General features: G+C 38.0%; 1 protein-coding gene across 1 annotated transcript; it reads right to left on the bottom strand.

The window, feature by feature from the left end:
* Positions 1–9,793: 9,793 nt before the first annotated feature.
* LOC100489421 (vomeronasal type-2 receptor 26) lies at positions 9,794–13,149 on the bottom strand. Its single transcript, XM_031890938.1, has 2 exons — positions 12,927–13,149; positions 9,794–10,842 (listed from the first exon to the last, which is right to left on the bottom strand). The coding sequence occupies exon 2, from the start codon at positions 10,838–10,840 to the stop codon at positions 9,938–9,940; it is 903 nt and encodes a 300-aa protein (XP_031746798.1). The 5' UTR covers positions 10,841–10,842; positions 12,927–13,149; the 3' UTR covers positions 9,794–9,937.
* Positions 13,150–20,469: the final 7,320 nt, after the last annotated feature.

The following is a 20,469-nucleotide window of genomic DNA, read 5'->3' as shown; positions in this document are numbered from 1 at the left end:
CGCTGCTTCAAATGGAAGCTCCTTTCCTCTAATCTAAAGGGGTGACCTCTGGTGCGCTGATTGTTTTTATGGGAAAAAAGAACATCCCCCAACTGCCTATAATCCCCTCTAATGTACTTGTACAGAGTAACCATGTCCCCTCGCAAGCGCCTCTTTTCCAGAGAAAACAACCCCAACCTCGACAGTCTCACCTCATAGTTTAAATCTTCCATCCCCTTAACCAGTTTAGTTGCACGTCTCTGCACTTTCTCCAGCTCATTAATATCCTTCTTAAGGAATGGAGCCCAAAACTGCACTGCATACTCAAGGTGAGGCCTTACCAGGGACCTATAAAGGGGCAAAATTATGTTCTCATCCCTTGAGTCAATGCCCTTTTTTATACAAGACAGCACTTTATTTGCTTTAGTAGCCACATAATGACACTGCCTGGCATTAGACAACTTGTTATCAACAAAAACCCCTAGATCCTTCTCCATTAAGGATACCCCCAACACACTACCATTCAGTAGAATAGAATATAGGCTGGGATGAAGGAGACCCAGACAGAGCAGAACACCAACATGCTGAAAGTTATGAGCTGAGACTCATTAAAGCTGTCAGGTAACCGGCGAGCATAGTAAGCCAATAAGAAGCTAACAATGGCCAAGATGCCAATGTATCCAATCATTATATAGAAAGCAACAACTGAGCCTTCATTGCACAGCAGAATCATCTTTCCAGTCTTAGATTTTGTGTCAGTGTTGGGATAAGGGGGAGAAAAGACCAACCAAACTGAACATATTACAACTTGCCCAAAAGAAAGAAGCAATGCTGTAGATAATCTGAGTTTTCATCCATTTCGGAAGTTTGCTGCCTTGTTTGGTGGCACTGAAAGCAATAACAACAGTCATAGTTTTTCCTATAATTGTTGAAAGTGCTGTTGCAAAGATAACTCCAAAAGTCACTTGTCGGACCAAACAGGTGACCTTTTTTTGGTTGTCCAATGAACAGCAAGGAAGAAAGAAAAGACATTGTTAGTGAAAAGAGGAGGATGTAGCTGAGGAACAAATTATTGGCTCTTATGATGCAAGTTGTCTGATGTCTATAAAAAATTAAGCATAACGCTGTGGTTATCACAGACAAAGAAGACAAATGCCCATCAAAGTTCTGCCAATATAGTTATGGAATGAAAGGTATTCTGTCTCTCTTTCAATACATTTGTCTCATCTCTCATCAGTCCATTCATTTTCATTGCATTTTATACAGTTGTTCATATCTATAATTAAAGAATAGGTAGGGTTGAAATTCTGGTGTATAAACTAAAAGACTCAAGATGAGCATATGGATAGATAGTAGATTTGAAATAAAAAAAAAAATTGTTATACAGCTGTTGTTGATTGTTCTGATTAATTAAGTAGGCCTGAAAGGTAGCCAGAACCTCTGAATATACACATGTAAATTTAAACTTTGGCTCATTACATTTAAGATTGGGGTTTAGGTATAATTCAGAAAAGTCAAAACTCTTCCTTGGAAAGTCTCTATGAAAAAGCATTACAAAATAATGGAGTATATGGATATATCAAGTCCTGATCCCTGAAAATGAAATCATGTAAATTTTGCCACCTAAAACTCTAGATGTCATGAAAGTCAATGGAAAGTGTGTCAGAATTCGCTGTTTTTCTATTGTGATTGCATTTTGTTGTTACCACAAAACTTGATCATGATGAATGTATTTTAAAATTTAAGACATAAAAATCCCCCCAAAAAGTGATTGTGAGGAAAAGTCAAAAAGTCTTAATTGAAATAAATATCCTTTTAGTCTCCAAACTAGTGATTCTATGCTAACTTAGGGTAGGCAGATGTCTGCTTTCCTTAAAGGGACACTGTCATGATTTTTATGGGGTACTTCTTATCTCTAAATTACACTCTTTACATAGCAAATAATTCACTCTACCATTTAAAATTGTATTCTTGAACCAACAAATGTTTTTTGTTTTAGCTGTAATATTGGTGTGTAGGCGCCATCTCAGTGCATTGTGCCTGAGTCTGAGCTTTCAGAAGGAGCCAGCGCTACACATTAGAACTGCTTTCAGCTAACCTATTGTTTCTCCTACTCCCATGTAACTGGAGTGCTTTTCTGATACCTACTGGGAGCTGCTATCTTGCTCCCTTCCCATTGTTCTGCTGATCGGCTGCTGGTAAGGGGGGTGGGGGGGATATCATAACTTGCAGCTCAGCAGTAAAGTGTGACTGAAGTTTATCAGAGCACAGGTCACATGGATGTGGCACCCTGGGAAATGAAGAATATGGCTAGCCCCATTTGAAATTTCAAAATTAAATATAGAAAATCTGTGTTTTTGAAAAACGGATTTCAATGCAGGATTCTGCTGTAGAAGCTCTATTAACTGATGGGTTTTTAAAAAAACATGTTTTCCATTGACACTATTCCTTTAAAGATATCTTGATGGAGGGAGGTTTTTGGATGGTTAGACACCAAGTAATACAAATACATATTCAGAGCAACAAGGCCTTACCCCATCAACTGGTTGTAAAAAACTCACAGCACACGAAATATAACACTAAATATACCAGCCAGCATTCCTGTCTAAAATGCTAGCCTGAAGCCTGTAACTGATATACACTCTGTAAGAGTTGCAGAGATTTCAGCAGACAATGTATAGCTGCTTTTTCAAAACTTGTGTTGTGTGGTTTGTAATACTAAGCACACAAGGACCTGAAAAATAATAATGAACAAACTGTCACCATATGATGAGTAATTGTTACTTCAGTACTTTTATATAACTGAGGATCTGGTGTAAGACACTAAAATAAATACTAAAAATAAATAGGAAATGCTTAAAGTAATTTCAAACTAACTTCTCTCCAACGGCATGTAACAAAACAATTCTCAAAGCAGCTTAATGTAGTTTGTTTGTCCTTCTAACTAGGTGCAAATTGTCTTAGAATGCCACTGGTCTACATTATTGTAAAGGTTGTTGTATAGTGAAATTCCCTTTTAAACCGAGTTTCTTTTTGCCATATTTCCAGATTTTCAATAAAGTTTGAGTTTAATGAAGTACAATTTGCCCTTTGGACTTTGAATCTTAGGTGTCTATGATCTGCTGAATGTTGAGTTGCCTGGTTAAGTCGCTTTCAATGTGTAGTAAAGACAAAGAAGAGAGTCTCTCCTGACACATTGTTGTTTGCATCCAGTTTCTTACGTGCTTCATTGCAGAGAAGGATCTTTCACATGTAGCTGTTCCAGTAGGTAATTTTAGGGCCAGCTTAAAGAGTTTTGTAAAATTCGGATAAAACTTTGTTTTTTAAGTGTAATTTCTGGTATATCAATCTTAATTAAGGCCATCTCTGTAAGCGCCAGATTTGGATTGATATTCAGAACATTAGAATATTTGTTCAGTAGTCATTTAAGCTACTGGTGTACATTTTAGCACAGCACAAACAATGGAAATCACTAAAAGTGTAGACTTTTAGTGATTTCCATTGTTTGTGCAGAGAACCTACGATGACATTCACCAAGCATTGTATCTAAAACAATATGAAAATACAGCTGACTGCGCCATTTTTCTTTGGGGCGTTCATGCGTGCCTTGCTCGTGTTCCTGTTGCCCAAGTGTACTTGTGACCAATGAACAGGCAAGGGCAGCTGGTTTTTTAACTGGTCGCTTTTGAACACGTTCCTCTCCTGAGCTGGCATGGATATCATGCATCTTACAGAATTCCTGGATCGGCATCCGCATCTCATTCCACTTGGCACTAGTCCACATGCTTTCTAAAATTTTTGTCGTTTTCTCTATCACACTGGAGGCTTGAGCGATTTTTGTGTCTGGGGACTGCAGGGCTTTATGTGCAATATGAATTACACTAAGGATCTCATGAAAAACAAGCAGACACACAAAAATCCATATTCTGGATAGCCTTCAGAAGGCCTGATGCTTCAATAAATCTTCGGTATGGTGGTCTTGATAAGTGATTTAAAGTGGCAAGAAGGGCTTTCATAGAACCTTTTACTGCAGAAATGTTTTTCCATCTGCATGCCCAGCGTGTGTCACTTAGACTTGTTAATTCTAATTTCATGCCAAGCTTTTATTGAGCCTCTAAATAAACATGGTGTGTGCCAGGCTGGGAAAAATTTTTTTGTATAGATCCTCTAGTGTAAAAAAGAATCCTGCAGCAGTCCTGTTTACTTTGCAGGCCTCCACAAGGACCATGTTTAAATTATGTGCCATACAGGGCACATATATTGCTGTGGGATGGTCATCAAGCATTTTCTCCTGTACTCCATTGACATAACCTGCCATGACAGCAGCTCCATTGTAGCTTTGTGCAACAATAGGCAGTGATGCAATCCCTGGTGACTGTAAGAAATTCTTAATTTCTTGATAGATGCCCTCAGCATTACCACGTTTAGAACAGTCCACAAACCCTAAAAATCTCTCTATTATTTCTAAATTTTCAGTGTATCTTACACAGATTGTTAAGTCCTCTTGTTACTAGCTGCATCAACAAGTAGAGTAAAGAAGCCATTTTCTTGAACTCTTTTACAATGGCACATTTCACATTGTCATTTTTCATTTTGGACTGAGTGGCTTGTCAGATTAAATGAACTCCTCAGTTTTGCTGCAAAGGCCTCATCATATCTGGCAAAAATAGTGCAGAGTTCTAAAAAATGTCCTCTGTTTGTGGACACTTCCCTTTCATTATGTCTCCTCAAAGCAATTCCTTGCTTAGCCAAATAAAGGAGCAAAACAATAATCTTACCACCATATTCTCTGTTTTCCTTTACGCTTGTTTTATGTGACTCTGATAATACTAATAGAACCTCTTTCTTGTGTCGGTTTATATAAAAGCCGCCTTTCAGCGCTTTGTTTGTGGATACCAGACTCTGCATGTTTCTGCACTCTGCTTTTTAAATTTTTCCAGTCCCTAACTCCCTTTTCAGTGAATGCAGAATCTTTGATGCTACTTTCAAATTGTCGGCAAGTGAAACAAAAAATAGCGTCTAACTGCTTGCTGTACTCCAAGAATGTACAATTCTTAAAATATTCTGAAGTAAATGACCTATTCTGTTTTCCAAACATCTAAACATCTAAATAAGGTTGTGACGGCCCTGTTACAGTTGTTCCAAGGTCTAGCCTAGATGTTCTACGTGCTTCTCTGATGCTGCCAGAAACACTATAAGAGCATTCTCCCTGCTCTTCTTCTTGAGCCTCACAGCTTTGAGCATAGCAACCCTTGGAAATGTCTGACAGCTCTGAGCCTGAAGAACTGCTGCCCACATGCACTACTGGTCCCTGTGCCTCCCAACTTGATGATTTATGAGCCTCTGAGCTCATTATTAAAGCTTCTGAACCTGAGGAACCGCTGTCTTCACATAATACTGGGCTACGAGCATCTACTGCTGCAAGAACAAAAATGGCAATTCTTGCTCACAATAATAATGTTCAAAGAGAACAAGTTCTAGTAAAACACCGTCTTCCAAACTGTGGCGGAGTAGGTGACAGAAGACACAACCTGATATTTTCCAAGGGCAAAAATTCTGTGAATTCTTATGGGAGGGGGAGCAAGAGAAGGGAGAGAGCATAGCAGACTCGGGCCCCAGAAACAAAGAATTTCTGTGGAGAGGAAGTCTGATATGGAAGAACATGTTTACACAAAAGGAGACGAGAAACCCTGTGTTTCTTTTAATAGAGGACTCAGTGCATCTTTTCTGCGAGTGCTTATGGCTGTACTTACATAGACCTTTCTGAGAAAGCTTACTTCGTTTTTACCTTTAAATAAACATTCATTATATTTAACAACCATTTGAACTTTTTTTATGTTAAAAATATTAAATAGTCAGGTTTAGCTAGAAACGTATTCAACAGAAAAGAACACCACCTGTTATAGATATATCAAATATAAAGACATAACAATATAACCATTTTTTAACAGTTACTTATAATCAACATGCAATTTGATCTTCTTGGTGCAACTGACTAAAAAAAACATTCAATGCCACATATTATACAGTCTAGAAAAACTGACATGTTGGCTGCAGGCACATACAACATGAATCAAATATACTAGAATGCAAGGAGCAGCTTTCTGGCAGAGTTAGGTAGCAATAGGAAGTTATTTGTGGATGTGAAGAGCAAAGCAGTGTGCAGGGAGTTTTGGAGTTATGAGAAAGAAAGCAAAGAGGGGAATCAAGGTATTGTAGGGAAAAGCAGCATTGGGCAGATACGTTTGCTATGTGGAGAAAGCAGGCCTATCACTCTGTGTATTCTGGCATATGGGGTTGCTTTATTGGGCTTGTGGGCCTTTGTGTACCTGATAAGCCAGGGTGTATTTTGAATAGTGGGAATAGCAGCCAGGGCATAAGGAGAAAGGCATTTGTGGGCAAGGAAATTTGGCTTTAGAGTTGTGCCAGTGAAGGGAGCCAGGGGGGCACTATTTAGTTAGCGCAGGAGACTGGGCTCTACAAATAGTAATGGCTATCAGATAAAGGAGAAATATAAGTCTGTTTCCCCTACTGTGTTAAGGTCTTGATCTGCAATTCATAAGATGATTGAGTGGTCGGGATGTTTTACCCTCATTATAGCTCTGTCCTCCCCATTAAAATGAATATTCCCTGCTCAATCTGGTCTGTCACATATTTCTTCCTGCCTCCTTTTTTCTGCCCTGTGCTATCCTTCCTGGGCCTTCTTTCCTCTGCTGCCAAGCATATTTTTCCCTTCCTCTGCCCTGCACTATTCACTTTCAAAAGTATGGCTCACGGTGCTGATTCACAGGCTGTGGATAAATGCAGGTTAAGATACCATCCCTATGCTCAAAAAAACTTTTGCCGGAGCTTGCACCCGGATCCATTGCATTGGCCTGGGCACACTAAGCGGAATCCTATACGAAACTTATTCAAGCACTTACATGTCGAATTCCACTTGCACCCACACCTAAGCCAATGGCTCCAAGTGCAGGCACATCCAAAAGCTTTTTTGAGCATAGAGGTAGGTTCATGTGGATAATCCACCCCTACCACCCAGTCCCTCTGCAGTCTTCCCTCATGTCACATTTACTGACTCCTGCTGTCATCCTTTTACAATGCCACTTTAGCACTTCAATAATTTAACCTCTCCTTCTTGGTACGCACATCAGCCAATATCATCCATGCTGGCATTAGCTCTGCTCCATTTTTGGTTAGTTTCCATAGTCTTGAAATGTTTACTATACTGAGCTTTATGTTGCCTGTCATCAGTTCTCCTCACTGTTTCAATTTTACTTTTGAATGCAGATGTGCTAATGAACAATATAGTATGGTACAGAACACAAAACTGAACCCCCACACATAGATTTCCAGAAGCACTAGTTCACTTATTTGCTGGCATTCGGTTCATAACAGAGGCAGCAGCCTCTAATCACAGAGAAAGCTAGTACAACAGACACAGGTACGCAGACGCAGACTGTATAATTACTCATGGCACTTAGACCAAGAAACACATACACAGACACGACAATAAACACCCCTTGTAAATGCATATGTTGCTCTTTGTTCAGTGTACACTAATTTTTGTATTAAAAATTCAAGTCATTACCTATTGCATGATGTGGTATTCCTAAGCATTTGTTCTGCTGGTTTCTGCCTTTTGAAAGCTTTCTGGATAATGGGTTTCTGGATAACGGATCCCATACCTGTATTTAGTTTTTTTTTTTTTTTTTAAAACCTAACGTGGGAGATAAAATGCTACAAAGTGGAAGCTTTAAGGTAATTTGAGCAAAACTGTTATCATGAAAGCTTTGAGGCTTGGTAGTTTGGAGAAGAAAGACATATTTACCCATTTTGGATTCAGGAGAATGTGTTCTCCTGTGCAAAAATATGTCTTTCTGGGTTAATCTTCTTTTTCGGCTTGAACCCATAAAAAATGCAGTAAATGTATTGATTTTCCAGTAACTATAATGACCCCAAGGATAGTTTATATAGACTCATTTAATTTTGGGGTCCCTACATGCCAGATACATTGGTGATCCTATGCACAATGGCCATGAAACTGTTTGGACCCCTGGCATTCATATTTAGAATGTTTTATCTTGGAACCTTATGATCTGTGGGAGATAAGCTACAAAGTTGAAGCTGTGAGGTGGTTTTAAAATATTTTATCAAAACTACTACAAAAGCTTTGTGACACTGTAGTTTGGAATAGAAGGACATGGTTACCCATTGTGGATTTGTCCAAATGTTACAAAAATACCGTATATGATATTCTCTGTGAAAATGTTTTTGTGGCCTTACCCCACAAAAAAATACAGTAAACAAGTAGATTTTTCAGTAGGCTGGTGACCTCCAGAGGAATTGGTATGCACTTTGGGGTCTTTACATGCTACATGCCAAATACATTGGTGATCATGTGCGCAATGGGCATCAAACTGTTTGGTGGCTTTGGAATCTAAACTATGAAGATTTCTGGTTTAAATCAGTTGGATTTTCTTTCATAAAATGAAATATTTTTACTGTATTTCTCTAAATCAGGGTTCCCCAACCTTTTTTTTACCTGTGAGCCACATTTAAATGTAAAAAGACTTGGGGAGCAACACAAACATAATACATGTTCCTGGGGGTGCCAAATAAGGACTCTTATTGGCTATTAGGTAGCCTCTATATGGACTGGAAGCTTATAGGAGTTTCTGTTTGGCAGTACATCTGGTTTTTTTTGCAACCAAAACTTGCCTCCAAGCCAATAAATAAAAGATAAGCACCTGTTGGAAGACCACTGGGAGCAACATCCAAGGGGTTGGAGAGCAACATGTTGCTCACGAGCCACTGGTTGGGGACCACTGCTCTAAATCTTATTCCAGAAGTGGAAATACGTCAAAATTCAGCTGGCACTTGAAGGGCTAAACTTTAAAAGCATGATCAATATAAACGCAGAACTATTTTTTTTTAATAATCTTTATTTTTACATGAAAAACGTAGTCACTTTCAAAAAGTAAGAGAGGTGTTTTAAAGCCACTTTTTACTGGTGAACCACACAATAGTCAAAATGCCCTTGCCTAGGTAGCTATGGATAATTAGTTTCATATGAAACTATCACAACCCTTGGCATTCAAACACTATACTGTTGTTGGAGAGTTTTACCTTACTTTACATCACATGAACCCTTCTGGCTTTAATTTGATACATTTTTGTTATGACAATGGGATAGTGTCTTTTCAACACAGCAAAATGTTTTTAGTTTTCCTATTTCAAGTTACAAATTTACATCACTTACTGCTGTCCTCTCCTCACCCATCACTCTTAAGAACATTCAGGGAACCGTCAGTGTTAGCACGCTAATTTCTCCTTCAGCAACCTAATGTATTATTATTATTAACATTTATTTATAAAGCGCCAACATATTCCGCAGCGCTGTACAATAAGTGGGTTTCATACATTGGACATACAGAGTAACATATAAAGCAATAAATAACCGATACAAGAGGTGAAGAGAGCCCTGCCCAAAAGAGCTTACAATCTACAAGTAATGTATGTCTGGAAAGTGTTTGCTTTATCCAGTCTTTTTACAGTACAGGTATGGGATCGCTTATCCGAAAACCTGTTAGCCAGAAAGTTCCGAATTACAGAAAGACCATCTCCCATAGACTCCATTATAAGCAAATAATTCTAATTTTCAAAAATGATTTCCTTTTTCTCTGTAATAATAAAACAGTAACTTGTACTTGATCCCAACTAAGATATAATTAATCCTTATTGTAGACAAAACAAGCCCATTGGGTTTATTCAATATTTAAATGATTTTTAGCAGACTTAAGTCATGGAGGTCTAAATTACAGAAAGATCCCTTATCTTGAAAACCGAGCATTCTGGATAACAGGTCCCATACCTGTATACAAATTGATTATATATTGTACAGTGTACTGTATATTCTTAGTTAGTACATGATTCCTCAAGGGCCATAACTTACAATTGTTTAGATTTTTGTTTTCCTCATTAAATTTTCTTTGTTATTGAGCTGAGGCCTAATAAGAATAATGTAACACTTGGGGAAAAATATGAAACCCAGGAGCCCTGCATTGGAAGTCAGAATAGCAAATACTTCCACAGCCACCACAGATCTGCCTTTGGTGTTTATATAGGCTGGGATGAAGGAGACCCAGACAGAGCAGAACACCAACATGCTGAAAGTTATGAGCTGAGACTCATTAAAGCTGTCAGGTAACCGGCGAGCATAGTATGCCAATAAGAAGCTAACAATGGCCAAGATGCCAATGTATCCAATCATTATATAGAAAGCAACAACTGAGCCTTCATTACACAGCAGAATAATCTGTCCAGTCTTAGATTTGGTGTCAGTGTCTGGAAAGGGAGGAGAACAGATCAACCAAAATAAACATATTACAACTTGTCCATTAGTAAGAAGCAGCACAATTCTGTAGGTAATTTGAGTTTTCATCCACTTTGCAAGTTTGCTGCCGGGTTTGGTGGCACTGAAAGCAATAATAACTGTGATGGTTTTTCCTATAATTGTTGAAAGTGCTGTTGCAAAGATAACTCCAAAGGTGACTTGACGAACCAAACAGGTGACATTTCTTGGACGTCCAATGAACAGCAAGGAAGAAAGGAAGGACACTGTCAATGAGAAGAGGAGGATATAGCTGAGGACTAAATTATTGGCCCTCACAATGCAAGTTTTCCGATGTCTATAAAATATTAAATATATCAATGTGGCTGTTGCACACAAACATAGAGAAATGCCCATCAAAATACTTCCAAGATAATCATGGAATGAAAGATATTCTGTCTCTCTTTGAATACATTTGTCTCTTCTCTCATCAGTCCATTGATCTTCATTGCATTTTAGACAGTTGTCCATATCTAGAATTAAGGAATAAATGGGATTTATTTTCTTGCACATTACAAAAGACTTGAAAAAGGTGTTTAGCACTTCTAAAGTAAATATTAAAATATTGGCTGTACAAATGTCAGGATTTTAAATGCATTCTGAGGTTAATTGTGGTGAACTGGACAGGTGGGCATCACATTCGAAAGACATAAATATATAATTAATGTAGACTAGCATTATTTTGAAAACCACAGAAACGTAAACATAATAGTCATTGAGGTCTGGCATGGTGCCGAGAGACTGGCGAATTGCTAATGTGGTTCTGTTATTTAAAAAGGGATCCCGTTCTCAGCCTGAAAACTATAGGCCTGTTAGTCTGGCATCAGTTTTTGGAAGGGGTAATAAGGGATAGGGTACTTGAATACATTACAAATCACAGTACAGTAAGTTTGTGCCGGTATGGTTTTGTGCATAATAGATCTTTTATGAGGAGGTGAGCAGGAACCTCAATGTAGGAGCTATAAAACCTTCTGCGCGTGATGGCTTTATTATTGCCTAATTTGCTTGTTTCCTCTGATTGGTTGACCTATTCATATTATTATGGTTGGCCTTAATAAGTACAAGTAAACTTTATCACTGACATTACACACACTTTTTTTCCCATACAGGAGCAGCAATGTATTTTTGACCTGCTAACTTTCCTCCTTATTCCCGTTATTCATTCTTGTGCAGTTACAATCATAAGTATGCAAACCGTATGTATATAGCCAATGAGAAGGTTTCTTCTGGTTTGTCAATAAGCATTAAGTAAGGGAAACGCTGAGTCTACCATGGGACTTGCACTGCATACAGGATAAACAGCCCCCTTAAAAACTTTCAGCGATGCCTCCCAGAGGATGGATTGTGTAGATCAGTAGTGTTGAAGAAGAAGAAAGTTTAGCAACCCCTTTAAATATATTAATTACTCAGTAAAATGGATGTGGTAGTGTTACTGCAATTGGTATAGCAACTATTAAACAACTATTCTTTGAAATGACTATGAAGATTTTCATTCATCCAGGTCATGGTATATCTAGTATAAATAAATCGAAAGCAACTGGACTTGTTAAGTAATCATTGAAAATGTTTCACTGCTCATCCGAACAGCTTCTTCACTTCAACTGACTGGTATGGGAAGTCCTCAGCATATATACTCTTCCACTAATCCAATCACAATGGCACTTTGTAACTCTTCAGAAAGGTGACATCTGAAACGCACAGAGGTGTGAATGCTGTGGAGTTACTTTGAAAGGATTACCAAAGTATCATGCAACTCTTCAAAACAGGTGTTACTTGTTAGAGTTGCATGAATGGATGTGTGAAGAGTTCTGAAACTGCCGGGGTACAGATGTTAAAGACAGATGGTGTTGAAGGCCCCTTTCTCTGTTTAGGGATGGTTTCTCCACTTTAACATGAATAGCTTCTTTTACACCTCTTTCAAACCAGTGGTCTTTTTTGTCCAAAATTTGGACGTTGCTATTTTGAAAGGAGTGTCCCTTGTCTTTAAGGTGTAGAAATACAGCAGAGTCCTGGCCTGTAGTGTTCGCCCTCCTATGCTGAGCCATTCGCTTGGAGAACAGTTGCTTTGTCTCAGCAATGTAAAGGTCTGTGCACTCCTCACTACACTGGACTGCATATACAACATTGCTTTGTTTTTCCTTTGGTGTTGGATCCTTTGGGTGTACAAGTTTCTGTCTCAGTGTGTTGCTAGGTTTTATAAACACAGTGATGTGGTGCTTGTTGAAAATTCTCCTGAGTTTCTCCGACACTCCTGCTACATATGGGATGACTATATTGCGTTGCATGATACTTTGGTAATCTATCACAGTAACCCCACAGCATTCACACCTCTGTGGGTTTCAGATGTCACCTCTCTGAAGAGTTACAATGTGCCATTGCAATTGGATGAGTGGAAGAGTACATTCCCATACCCGTCAGTTGAACTGAGGAAGCTGCTCGGATGAGTAGTGACACATCTTCAATGATTACTTAACAAGTCCAGTTGCTTTAGAATTATTTATACTAGATATTCTTGGAAATTGTCTTTTACATTGTTTGTCATAAAAAAAATCCTCACCACTTAAATTGGTGATTTCTCCTTTAGGGCAGAGAACACAGTCGTAGCAACAAACTTGCCCCTGACGTACAGCTCTTCTGTACCCTGGGGAGCAGCTTTCACTGCAGAAGGATTTTGGGATCTAAAACCAAGAGAGAAGAAAATAATTCAAGGAGAAGAATGCATCTCGTTTAGAGACATATTTACTGATCAACAACTTTTGAATTTTGGCAAATCTTTGCCAAGAATGATAAGTCACAACATCAGTAATTTTGGAAAATGTTGGCAAATTATATCCACATTGGGAAAATTCTCTTTGTTTGTTGAAAATTCACATCTCTTTGTCAGGCTGAATTTCTTCAGTCAATCTTTGCCAAGTTACTAAGAACATAAGAATGAATTTTCTCCAAGAGAAATTGCCAATCCTTATAAGTCCAAAATTCTCTGTTTGTGGTGTGCCAGGCTTCCTCAGGAGGTTTCACAACTTCTCAGCATCATTGCCCTTAATATCTAAACTCAACCCCACTTCTGTGTAATTGCAGATCACATAGATATTCCTATTGGTGAGCCATGATCATGTGTTGTCGGGTGTTTGATGACATCATAACGTTATGACGCAGCAAGCCACCAAGCCTCTCTCTTACAAAGCAAAACCAGGAAGTGACTGCACTTCACTACGGGATGATTTTTGTGAAATTAGAGATAGAAATAGCCCTAAATCTGTAGAGATGTCCTCTAGCAGTAATGCTTTTAGGACCACTAATAGATATAGGCTATTATCCTCTGACTCTAGACTACCTCTTAAGGCACATGCAAAACATTTGACCGTTATGATGCAGTGACAGCCAATGTAATCATCACTTAATAACCTTCTATTTGCTCTTTCATACTGTGAGTTGTAGTTGTGTCTGTAAGCTGCAATGAGGAAGGAACCTCTTTCCTCTTGTCTCTTTAACAGCAACATGGGGGAATGTAATAAAAGTCGTAAATGGAAAAAAACCATGCACAAATAAAATAAAAAATTGCTTTTCACAATGTAATATTGTTCATTAGACCATTATTGCATTGCGAATTTTAATTGCCCATCGGAACTTTTAAGGCATGCTTGAAGGTGGCGTAATGTTTTGAAACTTTTTCATTAAGACGTTTTATTACATACACTGCGCAATAAAATTCGCAAACTTTCTTCCACTGTCGGAAGTGGTCGCTAAACAGTTTCCGTGTTCACAGAGCCCATATAAAATTCGCGTAAAGGCAAATTTGTTCGCACAGAGGCTTACATTTTTGCATTGCGAATAATTTCCCTGTTACCGACTTTTATTACATTCCCCCCCATAATCTTATATGTAACTGTACTATTTATTTGTATGAATTATTGTATTGACCCCTGATTGTTCTATTATTTTATTGTTCTGCTGTACAATGCTGTGTACATAAGTAGCTCTTTTTAAATAAATAATACAGGTATGGGATCCGTTATCCAGAAACCCATTATCCAGAAGGCTCCGAATTATGGAAAGCCTGTCTTTCATAGACTCCATTTTAATCAAGTAATTCAGATTTTTTAAATTGATTTCCTTTTTCTCTGTAAAAATAAAACAGAACCTTGTAATTGATCCCAACTAAGATATAATTACCCCTTATTGGGGGCAGAACAGCCCTATTGGGTTTATTTAATGGTTAAATGATTCCCTTTTTTCTGTAATAATAAACCAGTACCTGTACTTGATCCCAACTAAGATATAATTACCCCTTATTGGGGGCAGAACAGCCCTATTGGGTTTATTTAATGGTTAAATGATTCCCTTTTCTCTGTAATAATAAAACAGTACCTGTACTTGATCCCAACTAAGATATAATTACCCCTTATTGGGGGCAGAACAGCACTATTGGGTTTATTTAATGGTTAAATGATTCCCTTTTTCTCTGTAATAATAAAACAGTACCTGTACTTGATCCCAACTAAGATATAATTACCCCTTATTGGGGACAGAACAGCCCTATTGGGTTTATTTGATGGTTAAATGATTCCCTTTTCTCTGTAATAATAAAACAGTACCTGTACTTGATCCCAACTAAGATATAATTAATCCTTATTGGATGCAAAACAATCCTATTGAGTTTAATTAAGGTATGAAGATCCAAATTATGGAAAGAGCCCTTATCCGGAATACCCTTGGTCCCGAGCATTCTGGATAACGGATCCGATACCTGTAGTAGGGATTTACCTGGGTGAAATCTGGGTGCCATTGAATTTTGCTCCCATTAAGTTTTAGTTTTTTCCCTTGAGGAGCAGAGGAATCAAATGTTCCAACATGAACATACACAAAGGTCCCATTAGGGAGTATCACTCCATTCCATATGTCAAAATAACCAGGTACATTTCCTTCCTCATCAAAGTATATTGTATTGCCTCCTGGGATCTTGAAAGAGACTTTCTTCAGGTGATAGATTAACTGGAGTTTATAAGGGAAAAACAATAACAGAGGGAGAGATTACTGCTCACTTATAGGGGATGATTGATCAATGCTTGAATTGAAATTTTTTTCCAGAATTCAAGTTGTATTGTGCTAAAACTCCCAAAATTGGAATTATGGATCAAAAACTCAAGTGTCCGATATTAAATATGGCCAAAAAACCCGAGTGTAAAACTTCAGCATCTAAAAGCTTGTGAGTTTATGTAGAAGTCAGTGGGAATTATCCTAGGCAATGTCAAGCCATATTTTCAATTCAAGATTTTTGAATTGTTTTATTCAAATGAGTTTTCCATATTAATAAATAAACAAACATTCAAAGTGTTTGTTTTAATACGAGTTTATTCAAATTAGAAAAAAAAACTCTCCAGTTCACTCAACAATTGATAAATAAGCCCAAATACTGTCACACCAAAGTTGTTGGATGTAGCAAGTCGGTGTAACAGAAGGAACTACGAGACTTTTTATAAGAATCGGTTAATGGCACCATCAACTGTAAAGAGGGGAGTACCATGCAAAGGAATATAACAAATTTAGGCATAGATTTATCAGTAGTGATGAGAGAATCTGTCCTGTTTCACTTAGTCTTAGTCTTAGTACTAGTTGCTCTTAGTACTAGTTGATCCAGGGACTGGTCCGATTGCCATCTTGGAGTCAGGAAGGAAATTTTTCCCCTCTGCGGCAAATTAGAGAGGCTTCAGATGGGGTTTTTTGCCTTCCTCTGGATCAACTAGTAGTTAGGCAGGTTATATATAGGCATTATGGTTGAACTTGATGGACGTATGTCTTTTTTCAACCCAACTTACTATGTTACTTTGCTGAATTTACAGAAAGTTCCCTTATCCAGAAAACCCCAGGCCCCAAGCTTTTGGGATAACAGATCCTGTACCTGTATCTATTTTCTTTCTATGTGAGATCATTTCAGAGTAATAGCTTAGAGACTGATATGTTTTAATTTTTATTTACCATATCTGATTTCATGCAGGCCAAAAGTCTACATACACCTAGGGGCACATTTACTAGACAATTTTGAGATAAAGTCGGATTTTTTCCTACTTAATAATCTTAAGATTTATGAATGGGTTTTTGCCAGAACTCGATTTTTTCGTTATTGTTCCCTGAAAAATTTGAGTTTTTTGAAAATTACTCCCTTAAGTCGTGATTTATTAACGTTTAGTTATTTTTTTTGTCAAAATTTTTTACAGGTTTGATCTGTCCTATGGAGACTTAGAAAAGTAGAGGAATAGTCAGTGACAGCCTGTGGTTGAACTTTCAATGAGAAGTTAATCCCCTCATTGTTTTCAGTTTCACCCAGCTTCAAGGGGAAGTTAATCCGCACATTGTTTTCTATGTCACACATTTAAATTGGAAGGTAATCCCATCATTGTTTTCTATTTCACCCAGTTTCAAGTGAAACTTAAACACATTATTATTATTATTATTAAGAATGAGCTCCAATGCTCTTAAAATGGCTGCTGAAGCAATTCTTGTTTGGAAAAAAATAAAGAGGATTCATGGAAATGAACGTCTGTTTAAACTTTTTTTTTTTTTGTGCGAATGATTCAAGCATTATTGTGACATTTTATAAATATAGCAATGAAATTTATACCATATCGAGTTCATACGACTTTCAAGGCCAGAAAATAATACATTTTAGTAAATGTGCCCCCAAGTCTCTTTAAAAAGATTCTTTGCCTTGATGTCATGAGGATATCCAAGCAACAAAATTGTGGACCTCCACAAGTTTAGATCCTCCTATCGGCTGCTTTGCTGAAAAAAAGACTGGTGCACATATGGAAGGAGGGCAATGCTCCCTCTAATTCCTTCTTGGCTACGTGTGCAAAAAATTCTTCTGTGTGCACAATTTAAACTTGTGTGCATGTAACATTGGTACCCTTTACTATGAAAAGTCATGACGTGATTATTGCATTGAACCATAGCAGACTTTATTGCAGGCTTCTTACAGGTGGTACAGGGGTCTGGAGCCAACTGACCAGTACAATTTCACAGCTACAAAAATCTTGTTACACAGTTGTCTCAACATAGAATACTCTCTCTCCCTTTTCAGCACTCTCAACACTCCCCCCCCTCTCTCCAAGATTCACCCAAGTTGCCTCTCTGCAACTCCTGTAGGCTCTCCTTATCTGAATGCTATCAGTTTCCCATCAGGTGCACAATTGCCCAGGGCCTGTAGCCCAAATTTTCACTCCTAGTTGGGACTCAGACTGTCCTTGCTTGTTGTTCTGCCTAACTCTCACTCCTAGAGCAAACTAATCACAATCTCCTACCTCTCTGTTTAGGACCTGGTGCCCTCTTGGCCTAACTGGGTATATCTGCTCTCTCTGTAGATGTTAACAGGCCAAAAGAGTATGTGCTCTGCTAATACACCTCCATATATAGGCTCCTATAGGGAACCCTTGGGGTTGGTGCCGTCTAGTGAACAGCCCAAATAAAGCTTAACTATAAACAATAAAATAAACTCCAATTTCACCTACTTGTGCAGTGGTAAAAACTGTGTGCTCAGGTTAAAATAAATACAAATTGTTATGCTTTCACACTAAATTCTTTGTGGGCTCCTCAACTTGTTGTGCTGGCCTCAAATTTTCTGTGTGAGCACAGCTTAGAGAGAGCATTGAAGGTGGGTTACATAGAAATTCTGAAGCAAAAACTTAAGAAATCAGCCAAAAACAACAACACTGATCCAACGCATACTTCCAAAAAAAAATAGCTCAAAGACATAAATGTGAAAGTACTGGGGTGACCAAAGGCCCACAAACCTGACTGACTTACACCAGTTCTGTCAGGAGGAATGGGCAAAATTGCAACAACATATTGTGAGAAGCTGGTATAAGGCTACCCAAACATTTGATTCATGTGAAGCAATGAAAAGATGATTCCACTAAATACTAACAAAGTCTATGGAATCTTTTGACCCACAGGAAATCAATTACAATACATTAATGTTGAAATTGAAAATGAACTTGTAAAGCAGGTTGTTCAGCATTAGTGTGGAGGAGTTGGGTAGGATTGTTGTGGTCCCTTGATACAGATGCAACTACACTCATTCAACTGAATCCAAAACATTTGTATAATAGTTCCCCAACACTAGAGGTAAGAGAAGAAGGAAAGGGGAGGGTGCTTATAGGAAAGGGATGGATAGAGGCAGTGGGGTTCATACCTGCCATGGAATAAAGTTCTGCACCGTTTGTTCATTTCTATTTTCTGTCCTATAGGATTTGAGCAAAAGGCTGTGCAGAGCATGTGCTGCCGTATATACAGCCGTGTGAATGTTGTGCAGCAGGTTCATATCAATATCAATTTCCTCTTGATAATATGTTAGGACAGAACTGTCACTGAAATTATTATTTTTCCATATTTCATCCAGAAACGTATTCCCAGGCAGTGCTGTGGGACTTGCACTCTGTATGAATCTTTCCAGACCTGGAATATCCTCCTTGTGTGTAGAAAACCAAAGAGAACCATTCAATGGATGATATGAACGTAAAGTATATTCGAATGATAATGTTTCTTCTTCAGTAATGATTATGAACACTTTGCCATTTGATTTCAAAAAAGATGATATGACTTTAGTAACTTCTGCTAGGTAGCAAAATATAATTATGACATTTGCGCGGTATTTTTGAATTTTTTCTGTTTCAAACACTTCCTTTCCATAAATAAGGACTGTAAAGAACTCAACACAATATCCAATTTGTATTATCTCCTTATTCGTTCTTTTACTCAGACTTTGAAATTTTTCTTCTGAATAAGTGATAATGCCAACCCACTTCCACTCAAAGTACTGAAGCAGCGCCACAACCACCTTAAATACAGGGCCTTTAGCGCCATACATGATCTACAAACAGAGGTAGCAGAGGGACTTTTTAAATAGAGGAGAATGCAAGTCTATTCATTTAGCAAGTGTATCATATAGTAAAAAGATGCATTTAATTTCACACTTATCCTTCCCAGTAAAAAAGAGTTTCTTACCCTCATTTAGGACATATGGGGAAAAGTGCAAAATGCAGAAAAATAGACAAGTTAAAAACCTCAGTTTTTTATCCATTTTTTTTTGTTTAAATTCCCTTTCTAAACACTTTTTTTCAGTCTTAGTGAGAAAGAATTTAGCCTAATTTATTACCTTGCAGCAGGAGCAAGCTGATGCATGACTATTTGCACACCTATGTAAATGTTGCACCTCTCTGCTTACGCATCCCTCAGCACAGTCCCTAGCTTGTGCATGATTTAGACGTACAAGATGGTAAATGAAGGGGCTGCAAGGCACTATGCATCCTTTGTACCAAAGGTGTACATATCCAGCTCCATACTGCAGTAATACAATCAGTGTTCTCAAACACTAGTTAACACTAGTCAAAGCTTAAAGGAGAAAGGTCTATGTAAATATAGCCATTAGCACTGAGTCCTCTATCAAAAGAAACACAGGATTCCTTGTCTTCCTTTGTGTAAACATGTTCTTCTGTGTCAGACTTCCTCTCCCACAAAAAACCTTCATTCCTGGGGCCAGAGTCTGCGCAGCTCTCTCCACCCTCCCAAAAGAATACTTAAACTTGGTCTCCATAGCAGCAGGAAGCTATGGAGACCAAGTTAAAATGACAGAAGGAACAAGTGATTACAAATTCATAGTTAAGTCCCAATGGCAAACGTGTGTGTATATAGAAGATCCAAAACACTTCTCTTCTTGCTAAAAGACTTATTAGATTACCCCCCTCTCAAACAGAGCCTGACTTTCTCATACCCTGAACTGAAAAACAATTTGTATCCCTTTTGTTAAAATAACCAATGAGGTATATTATCATGCTGTGTAAAAAGTGGAGTGAAGCATTACCGGTGATGTTGCCCAGGGCAACCAATCAGCAATTGGATTTCAACAGTTAGAGAACCAAAGCAAAGCATCTGATTGGCTGCTATGAGCAACATCACCGGTACATTTTACACGGCATGATAAATATACCCCAATGTGTCTGGTTCCATTGGTCTTTCCTACAGTCTATTTGTACATCCCACATATTGTTTTTGACAATTAAGGCAAGTGAATAAATTAATAACTGTAGAGGAGTTGCAATTAATAT

The sequence above is a fragment of the Xenopus tropicalis genome, chromosome 8 (genome assembly GCF_000004195.4).
Source record: "Xenopus tropicalis strain Nigerian chromosome 8, UCB_Xtro_10.0, whole genome shotgun sequence".
Lineage (NCBI taxonomy): Eukaryota > Metazoa > Chordata > Amphibia > Anura > Pipidae > Xenopus > Xenopus tropicalis.
The sequence above is the reverse complement of the archived record's forward strand: the minus strand, read 5'-3'. Positions and strand labels throughout refer to the sequence as shown.